The 13,868-nt window shown below is 41.7% G+C and overlaps 1 protein-coding gene across 1 annotated transcript; it reads left to right on the forward strand.

Moving 5' to 3' along the window:
- LOC109127995 lies at positions 5,093-9,797 on the forward strand. Its single transcript, XM_019233648.1, has 4 exons — positions 5,093-5,578; positions 5,688-7,258; positions 7,721-8,402; positions 8,463-9,797. The coding sequence occupies exons 1-4, from the start codon at positions 5,093-5,095 to the stop codon at positions 9,795-9,797; spliced, it is 4,074 nt and encodes a 1,357-aa protein (XP_019089193.1).

Raw genomic sequence — 13,868 nt, forward strand, 5'->3', positions numbered from 1 at the left:
GAAATACCCAATTTAACAAGATGGAATTGTATTTTAAGGCAAGGGACTAACATGGAGTATTCATTTGACGTTGAAGTATACAAAGCAGGACCAAGACTTATTCCTCGATGTGGTCAGCTACGCATATGGGCTGCTAGAATCGATGGAATATACTTTGCAAGAAAGGCTAATACAACGTTGGAACGCGTGTTATCTTGGAATAAAGGAAAATAATGTACTTTTTTCCTAAAGATAATAGTAATGTTTTTGTAACTAGATGATAATAAAGATAATAGTAATATTTTTGTAACTATATGATAATAATGTATTGTCTTATCAAATGAACCATAAGGATTTAGTATCAACATAATTTTGTTTCATAGTTGTAACACTATGGTTTCAGGATGCAGAAAGGTTTAAAATAATTAATTTGGTCATTTATATGAACAAACTATATTTATTTTTTGGTCAAATATCTTGAGAGAACTCCACATTTAAGCGTGATTTTGTTGAAATAGTTTTAAAATAGGTGATTTTTCGAGAAGCGATTGTCGGAACTGTGCGAGTGAGGACAAAACATAAAAAAAAATCATGTGATGATTTTTAGGCTCGGTAAACAACTCTTTAAGATCTATCGGACATAGCAAACCGACCGTCGGATATGGAAGGACCTACAAACCAAGAGCGGACGTGGAGCCCACTAAGAGAACTAGATCCATAAACCGGAAGTGGACATAGAATAAACTAAAAATAGTGTTCAGGCATTACAATAGTATAATTTAAAACATTATAATACAATATTAGTTCATTTTGTAAATGCAATAACTATTGATTTGTATCAATTAACGCAGTAAAGCAATGTTTTCTTTGAACTCTCTTTTTACTAATAGAAAATTTGTTTACATGTTTTGTTCTAAACAATTTTCTATTCTCTCAAAACTCTCTTTCTAAGATAATACAACAAATCTTAGAACCTAAAGAAACCTCAAGCTCTCCCTAAGTTCTTAGCTCTTCTTTTTCTTAAAGATTAAACCTTATTAGCTAGGTAAACTTTCTCTTGTTTGTGCTAAACCTTACAACAGCTTTTGCACCCTTTTTATAGAACTAGGTCTATTCTATACAGATAGCAAATTCCCTATTTAATTTCTAATAGGTATGAGACAATTTCTTTTTTCTTTATAGATTAGGAAATTATCCTCTTACTTCATGTTTACATTCCTATTGTAGACATGAAACAATCCTATTGTAGACATGAAGCTCTTCACTCTTCTAGAAGCCCCATGTGCCTTCTAACCCTAGCCTCTTGAAGCCTCCTGCTTATGGATCCTTCATTGTCGTTAATCAACATAGTTAGTTTCCTTATTTTGATACTATGTTTTTGAACTAGTATGATGTCCATCTGAAGTAGTACATCCACTAGTTCAAATGCTGCATCTTCACATTTTATCTATGTAGTATTGTATTAATGTTTTAAACTATTAGACAATAATATATGACCACTCCAACCACCACATCTGCTTTTGCTTTGCATACCTGCTAACGTCCAATGATTTGTTTTCGGAATTTTTGAATAGGCCTAATTGGCTTTCCTACTCAAGACTTGACTGTTTATTGACCTATCTCGTACTTTGAATTATTTCCTGAGTCTAAGGCAAGAAAACCTATTGCCACCGAAGAGAGTCCCTTGCAAAGCTAATAAGCCTAATTTAGGGAGAAAATAGATATTTACTAAATGTCGTTAGCAAAACGGTAAGAGATATTGATTTGGTTTGAACTAACTAAAAAGTAGGTGAAAACATTGTTGATGAAGTTACTGGAGCAGCCTCAACATAGGTAGAGACTAGTGGGTGTTATAGCACCTTATGAATCAGTAGAAGTGACCGGAGTAATGGCCATAGGTAAGAGAATGGGACATGTAGTAGATTTCGTTGGAGTAACTTGAGAATCTGTGAACACCACATATTGTTAGCAGTAGTTGTATAAGAGCTTGTTACAATCGTATATATAACGGTTGCAACACCTACATATATCTATTAAACTTTGTTGGAATCCAAGAGCATTTAACATCCACAAAGAAATCACAATCCTATGAGGGAATCTTTTGTATAACTTCACCTAAACCAACAACTTTGCCTCTCCTTCAAGGTTGGGTCTAGTCTAGGTTTTTTAGTAACCCAGCTAAATCCAACATGAAAATATAAACGACTTGGGATATTTTTAGAGTAACCCATAGCGTAACGAAAGTGAGAGTAGACATACCTAAACTTGCTTTAGAATTTTATAGGGCAAAGAACAAATAACTCTAATCATCTTCTTTATTCAACTTATAATCTCTTATTTATGTCTCTCTCAATCTGGGGTTTGATTGTTTACCATAGTTAAAGCCAAAAGTAAACCAAATCCATTAAATTTGAATTAAACCAATTTTAATCCAAAATCAATCAAAGGCCTTGAATGGAATCTAATTTTGTATTAGTTTTAAGGTTTTGGTTATACAAAATTCACTTTTTAAGCCGTTCACGATTATAAAGAAAAATAGATTTTCTAAAAATTAGGAAAACCAGATTTTGGAGGATTTTAACAATACCTTCCTAAAATCCTTAAACCACATTTTGTGGATTTTTCAACTTGGCTTTTTTCTTCTTTTTTCCTCAAATAATTTTATTCTAATTTTATTATCAAAAACTATATATAAAAACCAAAAACTAATTAAGTTACCGAAGCTTCCTCAACACTTTCTATCCTTATCCTTGTTTATCGAATCTGATGTGTCTGCATTTTATAGGGTTTTTAACTACAGTTTTTAGGTTTGTTTTGAGTCTTTTCCTAGGTCCAAATGTGCTTTTAGAGTCCTTTTTGTCTTTTGTGAGTCTTTACAGGTCTTATGTGACTTTGGAAGGAATCTGAGCGTTTTGGGGATGAAAACATGCATATGGAGCCGATTGGTTGAAGATTGATACAGGCTAGTAAGCAGATGGAGTGAGAGCAGAAAAACGTTCCGGATCGACTGATCCTCGCGAGATCGACCAATCCCGTCCCTGACGCAAATCTTTCCTTTTTCGTTTTAAACCGACTTTTTAGAGATTTATTTTATTATTTAAGCACGGGGCTCGACCCCTAGAAACACAATTTTTATTCTACGCAGCCTTTGAGCACTTGTAAGCTTGGGAGAAGATCTCTTATCCTTTCTAACCCTTTGGAGAAGAATTCTGAACCCGATTATTTCTCTTTGCAATTCGATTATGATTTCTTCATCCTTGATTTGTTGTGCTTTGATTATCATCTCTGAGTAGTCTCTCTGTTGGGTTTCGGGTTTCAAAGGGGGTTTCATGATTCTCTGATTTAGGTTGTTAGATTTGGGATTGATCTATTGAGTTCTTCATCTATAGTTGTTCTTATTGCTTAAACTAGATTAGCTACCTAGTTTATGATCATAGGTTTAATTCATCTAGGCATCAAAAGTGTTGTTGAATTACTTGAAGAACATAGGTGAGCAAGGTGATCCTTAGCCAACGACAGTTGAAGTTGGCGCACCTTGTGAACATAATCAAACTAGAACTTATTGCTTGCTAGGATTGTTTAGATTCAAATGACGGTTTAGGGTTCATTCAATTCCTTGCATAGATAACTAATGCTGCGACAGTAGGTTAGTTTTATATTTGAGATTTGAGTTCAAGTACGGTTCCTAAAGCTATCCCAATCCATCACCCAATTTCGTGATCATAACCCTTGATTGATTCCCTGCGCCCAATACTTTCTCTTGATTTTACAAACTCTTATTTATTTTCTGTTTTGTTCGGTTACTTGAAATACAATCTTCTTCATTGCCTTAGCTTAATTTGATCTATACAATTTCATAGTGCATTGTTTGGTCTCTGTGGATTCGACCCTAAAGTGCTACGACGACACCACTTGATCTTGGTTGAGTGTGCTTTGGGTTTTAATTGAACTCTGATCAATTTGGCGCCGTTGCCGGCGACCCAAACGTTGCCTTTGAAATTTTAGATTCACGTTTAGTCTAAGGTTTAGTTTATTTGAGTTACTAACGAGTTCTCGCAACCTTATTTCTTGGTTTCAGGTGTATACATATAAGGAGCAGCAAGAAAACTGATCTGCGTATACTAGGAAACAAGGAGTTAGCACAGCTTGAACGCGAGAACCGGAGAGCAAGAGCCCAGGCCAATCCTATGGCTGACGGAGATAACACAGGGGCTAACCCGCCCAATCCTCAGCTGGGAATTGTCCAACAACAGCAGAGGCAGCAAGAGCAAGCTGTACTGAATCCACCCGCAAGGCAAGCCACCTTAAGGGATGAGGATGCTCAAAATAGGCTATTTGCGAATCGATCAGCGATTCAACCTCCCGCACCTGCAAGGCAAGACTATGAGATTAAGCATAGTCTTATCAATCTAGTTCAGAACCGTGTGTTCCATGGGCTACCATCGGAGAGTCCCCTAGATCACATTGAGGCTTTTGAGAGGCTGACCAGTACGACGAGGTCCAATGGTGTACCCTATGACTATCTAATGCTGACTCTGTTCTAGTTCTCTTTGGCGCATAAGGCACTTAGATGGCTGAACCTGTTGGATGCTGGATCACTCACTACTTCGGCACAATGTAGAGCAGCTTTCCTGAATCACTTTTACAACAAGTCACGCTCAGCCAAACTGCGAAGTAAGATCACTACATTCTCGCAAGGAGGCATGGAGTCGTTTTGTGAAGCATGGGAAAGGTTCAAGGAATATCTTCGAGACTGCCCTCACCACGGTTACACCCACGAGAATCTGATGAACATCTTCTATGGGGACATCGAACAGAAGTACCAGATGGCATTAGACATGGCCAGCAAGAGAGATTTCTCCACCAACACCGCGAACGAAGCCAATGCATTAATAGAGAACCTTGCGGCAAGCAACAGCAATCACGGTACAGATTATGACCGTACGGTTCGGGTCAATGCTGTCGAGACTGATGCTATTAAGGACCTCACAGCCAAGGTGAATCTCCTGCTGAAAAGGGATCACCAAAGTGTTAACTTGTGCGAGGAACAAGCTGGGGATATGCAGACTTCGGAGCTGAGACATACCAAGAAGGTACGGAGAAAGTGAACTATATGGGAGGACAAGGAAACTTCCAAAATCGAGGCTTTAACCAGAATTTCAGGAATCACCCTAATCTGTCCTATAGGAGCAACAATGTCGAGAACCCCCAGGATCAGGTCTATCCAACGCTACCTCAGCAGAATAACTTTGCACAGGGCTTCCAGAACAAGAGTACAGGCTTTGGTGGATCGAATTTTCAGCAGAAACCTCAGGTCAACAACTTCACACAAGGGTATCAAGCGGTTGCACTGCATGCAGCAGTCCCACTGGAGAGGAAATTGGAGCAGATGATGCATGCTTTGATGGAAAACCAGAAGAAAAACGCAACTGAGGTAAATGTCAAGATCGACAGCATGTACTCTGAGCTGAATGGGAGAATCGAGTCCTTGAACTCTCACATGAGAGTATTGGAGAATCAAGTGGCACAGTCCGCAGCAAGGGTCAAGGCACCTCCAGGGACACTTCCAGGGAAAAATGAGGCTAATCCAAAAGAATATGTGAATGTCATCACCCTTTCGAAGCGGCAAGGAGCTTCCAAAACCACAACAAAAAGCAGGGAATGACCGATCCAACGGCGGGACTGGCCAATCTAAAACACAAAATCAGGAAAACAACCCTGACGAAATTCTTAACAACACTCCTGATGATGTTGTTATACCGGGTTCAACAGTTTATGAAGGAGAGCAACCCAGCGGATCCCAACGACCCTATGCACCCATAATACCTTTCCCCACTCGCCGCAAGACCAAGATTCAAGAGCGAGAATATGAGAAGCTGAAATCAGTTGTGGGAGAGCTTCAGGTTAGACTCCCTTTCATCGAAGCAGTAAGGATGGTTCCATCTCTCAAGAAGTATATGAAAGAGATCCTCACCGACAAGCTTAGTCTGGAGAAAGGAGTGATGTACCTCACACAGGAGTGCAGTTCTATGCTCCAAAATCGAATGCCTGAAAAATGTGGAGATCCTGGACCATTTACTCTGCCTTGCACGATAGGAGATCTCAAATTCAACAAATGCCTCTGCGATCTAGGAGCGAGCGTGAGCCTTATGCCACTCAGCGCTGCGACGCGACTTGGCCTCTACACCTTTAAACCGACCCAAGTCACCCTTGTCCTTGCTGATCGTTCCACTCGACGTCCAGAAGGAGTATTGGAGAACCTGCCAGTGCAGATTGGGAACTGCAACATTCCTACTGATTTCATTGTTTTGAAACTTGATGAGGAGTCCCAAGAACCGATTCTACTTGGAAGACCCTTCTTGGCCACGGCTGGTGCGATGATAAACGTCAAGGAGGGAAAAATCGATTTGCACATGGATGATCTGATTTTGAGATTCAACCTGGAGAAACCAGCTAAGAAACCTACGATCGATGGTCAAACCTTCTGGGTTGATACAATAGGCGAAATAGCTGATGAAATCTATGATGAAGTGTGTATAAGTGATCATCTGGCTGTCGCATTGACGAAGAAGGAACCAGAGCTAGGATATATGTTTGAGGAGACTAAGAACTTGGGCAGAACACTCGATGCTGCAGCAGTTCTGAAACATGAAGTCCTATTCGTCACTCTACAAATTGGACTGACTGATCTGCAAACTGGACTGACTGATCCAGCTCCTCCTGTGGAAACACCCGATAAGGGCAATGGATTGACCGTTCCAGGCGACAGGTCAGCTGATCCCAAAACTTGCTCTGGAACCAAATCGAGTCAGGAGGATTGGAGCGAACTCAAGGCTCCAAACTTGGACTTAAAACCACTCCCTGAAGGGCTAAGGTACGCTTATCTTGGACCTAACTCCACATATCCTGTTATCATTAATTCTAACCTAAACAATGTTGAAAAAGCACTCTTGATCTGCGAGTTAAGAAAATATATGAAGGCCTTGGGCTATTCCTTAGATGACATTTCAGGTATATCACCGGAGTTATGCTCGCATCAGATTCACCTTGAAGATCCATCTAAGTCGTCCATCGAACATCAAAGGAGGCTAAATCTGAACCTCAAGGAAGTGGTGAAGAAGGAGATCCTTAAACTATTGGGAGCCGGGGTGATTTTCCCAATCTCTGACAGCACTTGGGTGAGCCCAGTCCATGTAGTGCTGAAAAAAGTAGGGATGACAGTGGTTGCAAATGAGAAGAACGAGTTGATCCCCACCAGGACGGTAACAGGGCATCGCATGTGCATCGACTACCGCAAGCTCAATGCAGCCACCAGAAAGGACCACTTTTCTCTTCCATTCATTGACCAAATGCTTGAGCGTTTAGCGAACCACCCTTATTACTGCTTCCTGGATGGTTACTCATGCTTCTTTCTTATTCCGATTCACCCCGGATGATCAGGAGAAGACCACTTTCACTGCCCTTATGGCACATTCGCTTACCGACGGATGCCTTTTGGGTTGTGCAATGCCCCAGCCACTTTCCAGTGCTGCATGATGTCGATCTTTTCCGACTTGATTGAGGAAATTATGGAAGTATTTATGGATGATTTTTTGGTGTATGGCTCATCCTTCTCCTCCTGTTTGTCTAACTTGTGCAAAGTACTTCAACATTGTGTGGATAAACACCTTGTGCTGAATTGGGAGAAATGCCATTTCATGGTCACCAATGGGATTGTTCTTGGCCATCGAATCTCTGAGAGAGGAATAGAGGTCGACAAAGCCAAGATAGAAGTGATGTCCAGTCTACAACCTCCAAAAACCGTTAAAGACATACGCAATTTCCTTGGCCATGCTGGGTTTTATCGACGGTTCATAAAGGATTTCTCCAAGATAGCCAGACCACTTACTCAGCTACTGTGCAAAGACATCTCCTTTGAGTTTACTGCAGGCTGTATGGAGGCTTTCCTAACAATCAAACAAGCACTGATCTCGGCTCCAATAGTCCAACCACCCGATTGGGATCTGCCATTCGAAGTTATGTGCGATGCAAGTGATTTTGCTGTTGGAGCAGTTCTGGGACAACGCAAGGATGGTAAGTTGCATGTTAGTTACTACGCTAGCAGGACACTCGATGGGACACAGACCAAGTACGCCACAACAGAAAAGGAATTACTCGCCATAGTCTTTGCCTTTGAAAAATTCAAGTCCTATCTGGTCGGATCCAAGGTTATTGTGCACAAGGATCATGCCGCACTGCGCTACTTGTTGACAAAAAAAGATGCTAAACCGAGACTGCTGCGATGGATACTACTTCTGCAGGAGTTCGATCTTGAGATAAGGGACAAGAAGGGGATCGAGAATGACGTTGCAGACCACCTTTCTAGGCTGAGAATCGATGAAGAGATCCCCATAGATGACCGACTACCTGAGGAGAATGCGTATGTGGTTGCAGCTTTCATGGATTACTACAAGGAAAAAGCTGATGTCAAGGTCCTTCGACAGATAGGTAATGATTCACCATGGTATGCCGATATCGCAAACTACTTGTGTGCTGCAGAAGAACCTCCGAATTTCACTGGATATGCTAAGAAGAAGTTCCTACGATATGTGCAACGCTACTTCTGGGATGAACCTTTTCTTTATAAGCATTGTGCTGATGGCCTCTACAGGAGATGTGTTCCAGAATTAGAAGTGCAGGGCATACTTTTTCACTGTCACGGTTCTAACTACGCGGGACACTTCACTACCTTCAAAACCGCGACAAAAGAGCTCCAAACAGGCCTCTGGTGGCCCACTTTATTCCGAGATGCACACGACTTTGTCTCCCGATGCGACTCTTGCCAGCGACGTGGGAACATCAGCAAGCAGAACGAGATGCCACAAAACTTTATCTTGGAGATCGAGGTGTTTGACTGTTGGGGAATCGACTTCATGGGGCCTTTTCCATCTTCTTATGGAAATCTCTACATACTTGTTGCAGTGGATTACGTTTCTAAATGGGTTAAAGCTGTTGCAAGTCCTACTTATGATTCGAAGGTAGTCCTCAAGATGTTCAAGCACATAATTTTTCCACGGTTTGGTGTTCCTAGGGTGGTAATAAGCAACGGGGGCACTCACTTTATCAACAAGCTTTTTGCAAACCTTCTGCGAAAACATGGCGTGACACACAAGGTTGCTACCCCTTACCATCCGCAGACTAGTGGGCAGGTCGAGATCTCTAATCGAGAAAACAAATGCATCTTGGAGAAGACAGTTAACTCAACCAGAAAGGATTGGTCCTTGAAACTCGATGAAGCACTATGGGCGTATCGGACTGCTTACAAGACACCCATCGGCACTACCCCTTTCCGGTTGGTTTATGGGAAGTCATGTCACTTGCCTGTCGAGTTTGAGTATCATTCCTTATGGGCGACTAAGCAGATGAACTTCAACGTCAAGACCACGGCAGAAAGATGCCTTATTCAGCTGAATGAGGTTGATGAAATTCGCATGGATGCTTATGAGAACACCAAGATATACAAGGAGAGGACCAAAGCCATACACGACAAAAAGATTATCCCCAGAAATTTTGCTGCGAATAATTTGGTCCTTCTTTTCAACTCAAGGCTGAAGATTTTTCCTGGGAAGCTGCGTTCTCGTTGGTCCGGACCTTTTCGAATCAGGGAAGTCATGCCTTATGGTGCTGTTGTGCTTTGGGACCAAGAGGGCAAAGAATTCACTGTCAATGGCCAACGTCTTAAACCGTACCTAGCGGAGTATGATCCGATTGAGACCTCCCTCCCTCTGGAAGACCACAAGCTGTTTAGGCAGCAAGAACAGTCAGGCTCGAGACTCTAAACAAGCGCTCATGGGAGGCAACCCAAAGGGTTTGCATTTGCTCACCCTTCCCTTTTTGGTTTTGTTTTTCTTTTCTTAGGAAATTTGTTATTTTTGTATCCTCTACAGAGTCACTCGAGAATCACGTTTGGTAGTGAGTTTTATTTTCAGGAACAGGTTCTAAATGCAGAAGATGTGAAACCCTTTTCAAGGAAAGTTCTATGGTGGTCAAGATCAGCTAGTCCAATTCTGGATTGACTGATCCCCATTCCAGGTAAGTACAATCGAGGGAAGTAAACAAAAAAAAAAGGGAAAGAAGAGAATTGGTTTTCGGGTTTTTGAACTTAAATTGAACCGGGTTAAACCGGTTTCGTGTTCACACCCACTAAAAACCTAATTTCTTTTCTCTCTTCTTCCTTTCTCCCTGGACATCCCTCGCCGTCCTCAACTCCGATTTGCTTCCCCTCTTGATTTCTTCTTTGCTTGTTCGAATCTTGGGTTACCATTACTTGATTTTTATCCTCCAACCCAACTGTTGTCTCACTCATTCGAACAAGGTAAGTCCTTCCTCTCCCGATTTATGTTTGTTTTCGGCGATTCCAAGGTTGAAATTTCTCAATTTTTGAGATTTTCGCTATTCTCTCTTCTTCTTTCCAATTGATGAGTGGATTAGTAAGATTAACTGTCCTAATTGATTTTTGGAACTAGATTTAGGCTGTTGTGGCTTGAATTTAGCATAGGCTTGTAACATGGATTGATTTAGCATAGGGAATTTTCGTTTGCCTCGCTTTTTCTCACATGTTGGTTATTTACTCTTTTGTAGAAAATGCCTAAACAAAGCCGAAGTGGTAAGGAGACTGCCACTCCTTCTGAAGAACCGCCAACGACAATTTGGAATGATGAGGATACTAAGTGCTTGAAGCTACTCGCACAATGCAAGATGGAGCCAACTCGTTTTGTCGATCGGGAGCTTTTTAAGAAGATGGGTATGCTGTCAGATTTTGATGAGTTGGTAAAAAACATGGGATTTGGTACTTTCGCTGAGCAAGCATGGGACTTGCATGATCGGCTCGCACGAGAGTTTCTCGCCACTGTACAAGTGGATTCGCCAGGCGGTTCTGATATGATGGCCGGACAATGTTCGATCAGTTTCTTCCTGCTCAAGAAGCACTATGTCATCTCCATATTTGATCTCTGTGACATATTTGGTTTCCCTAGAAACACATTATGCACGATAGAGAAGCTTGACAGTAGGACAGATGTTTGGAAGCTCATTGCTGCTAGGCAATATGTTTCTCGAAGAGCCCGGCAATCTCGCATCCGCAACCCAGTCCTCCGAATCACTGCAAAGTTCCTGAGTAACACCATTTATGCTAGGGCTGAGACTAGCACATTGCAGCTACCTGAGTTGTGGATGTTTTTCCATGGTCTTCGCAGGTTCCTTCACGCTCCGGATTCACCTCTTTACCAGCAAACTCATGATGTTAACTTTGGATTCCTCTTTCTAAGGAGTTTGAGCAGGTGCAGAGGAACATGGCTCATGCTAAGAACAAGAGAGTTCTCATCGACAGTTTGGTGACTCCTATCATCGAGTATTGCGGCATTGCTTTGCCACCACATGCTAAGGTTTCACAGCGGAAGTTGCTTGATCTCAAGTATATGTTTACCAGTGAGATTTTGGTGCGTCACAACTTCTGCTACCGCTACCAGACCAAGACCGGTCAACTTCGTTACATGCTGATCCCTATTCCTTTCTTCACTTCACTCCGTAAGGCTCAGAACATCGATTTTGATCCTCCTGTTGACATCCTTTGCGATATTGACGATGTTCTTTTGGGAGAAGAGCGTGAGCCTGCAGCCCTCAGATCTCGTAGCCGCACACAACCCGCAGGGGCATCTACCTCTTCGCAGCCGTCTCAGTCCCTTCCACTGTTTCCTCCTTTCGATGTGAACCAGTTTCTTGCTGCACCACCTAAGGAGCCAGCTCGATCCGAGTTTGAGAGCTGGGTCTACGACACTCAGAGGAAGAACAATATGTTGCTCACTCGACTGGCTACTTGGCTTCAGAGTCTTGCACCATCCTATTTTGCACCACCACCAGCAGCTCACACCACTACTAGTGACAATGAGGACGCAGCTACTGAGCCTCTCGGTTCTGACCATTCCGCGACATCCTCACCTTCTCGCCAGTTCTGAGTAGCTGTTGTCTCCTTCCGGTTTATTCTGTCTCTTTTCTAGGATTTTTATTTCTATTTTTTTTTTTTATTGTCGGAGGTTTCTTTTCCTTAGCTTTGCTTTCACACCGGGACGGTGTGAAGTAAGTCCGGGAGAGGGATGTCTCCAAGTTACTAATGTCGTCTTCTTTGGTTGTTTCCTTTGATTTTCCTTTTGTTTGAGTCAGTTTGTCGAGTCTATAAAACAAAAAACATTGGGAAATTATGATCATTTCTAGGAATCTTTTGCTTTGATCTAACACTCTTATGATTACTTTTGTACCTCTGATTTGGAATGAAGCTTGAAGAACATGAGCAGTCTCAACACGCCCCAAAAGACACTCGCCAAGAAGAATACTATGTTGAACCAGAAGTTGTCTCTAGCTTTGACAAGACTTAACCGGATTTAATTTCTTACCTTGGGGCTTGGTATACATCGGACAAGATTCCTCCCTCAAGCCTCACGAGACATGCAACTCCTCACAAAGTATGCTTCCCCTCTCTCTTCCCTTCGTTACTCAGCAAAAAAAAAAGAGAGAAGAAGAAAGAAAATGAAGAAAAGGATATAGGTAATAAAAGAAGTGAACTGAGGGTAGTGCGTAAACCCGTGCATCCTTCGGAACTCATGGAAACCTGTCCACAAGAAAAGAGCAAAGAATTGATAAAAAACATAAAATGATACCCTAGAAAATTAGGGAGATATGGAGAATCTGAAAGCATCTAACCCAGTGTCAACCATCAACTGCACATAGTCCAATCAATCCTTTGGAAGTGAGAAAAGAGAGAGGAAAGGGAGTATAAGAGGAGGTCTTGGGTGATAAGAGGTTGAAGGAGTCAACAGTTCGATGATCGATACTCCCATGGTAAGACCGCACCTTTTTACTAATCTGATGTAGAGAGACAACGATGGGGAGACTGAAGGTTCTCTTGGAGTTCAGAGTAGGGAGTGTTGATCCTAATCATGGGCAGAGTACAGAAAGTAGTTCTCAAATTTGATGTGATGAAGAGTGCAAACAAGAAGTTCCCAAGAATATGTGAGTTTACACTTTCAAACATTTTCTCTGTTCTTGAGTTTTTGTCTGTTCTTGCTTGAGGACAAGCAAAGATTCAAGTCCAGGGGAATTGATGTGTCTGCATTTTATAGAGTTTTAACTATAGTTTTTAGGTTTGTTTTGAGTCTTTTCCTAGGTCCAAGTGTGCTTTTAGAGTCCTTTTTTGTCTTTTGTGAGTCTTTACAGGTCTTATGTGACTTTGGAAGGAATCTGAGCGTTTTGGGGATGAAAATATGCATATGGAGCCAATTGGTTGAAGACTGAGACAGGCTAGTAAGCAGATGGAGTGAAAGCAGAAAACGTTCCGGATCGACTGATCCTCGCGAGATCGACCAATCCCGTCCCCGACACAAATCTTTCCTTTTTCGTTTTAAACCGACTTTTTAGGGATTTATTTTATTATTTAAGCACGGGGCTTGACCCCTAGAAACACAACTTTTATTCTACGCAGCCTTTGAGCACTTGTAAGCTTGGGAGAAGATCTCTTATCCTTTCTAACCCTTTGGAGAAGAATTCTGAACCCGATTATTTCTCTTTGCAATTCGATTATGATTTCTTCATCCTTGATTTGCTGTGCTTTGATTTCCATGTCTGAGTAGTCTCTCTGTTGGGTTTCGGGTTTCAAAGGGGGTTTTATGATTCTCTGATTTAGGTTGTTAGATTTGGGATTGATCTATTGAGTTCTTCATCTATAGTTGTTCTGATTGCTTAAACTAGATTAGCTACCTAGTTTATGATCATAGGTTTAATTCATCTAGGCATCAAAAGTGTTGTTGAATTACTTGAAAGAACATAGGTGAGCAAGATGATCCTTAGCCAACGATAGT

Source organism: Camelina sativa, chromosome 12 (assembly GCF_000633955.1).
Source record: "Camelina sativa cultivar DH55 chromosome 12, Cs, whole genome shotgun sequence".
NCBI lineage: Eukaryota > Viridiplantae > Streptophyta > Magnoliopsida > Brassicales > Brassicaceae > Camelina > Camelina sativa.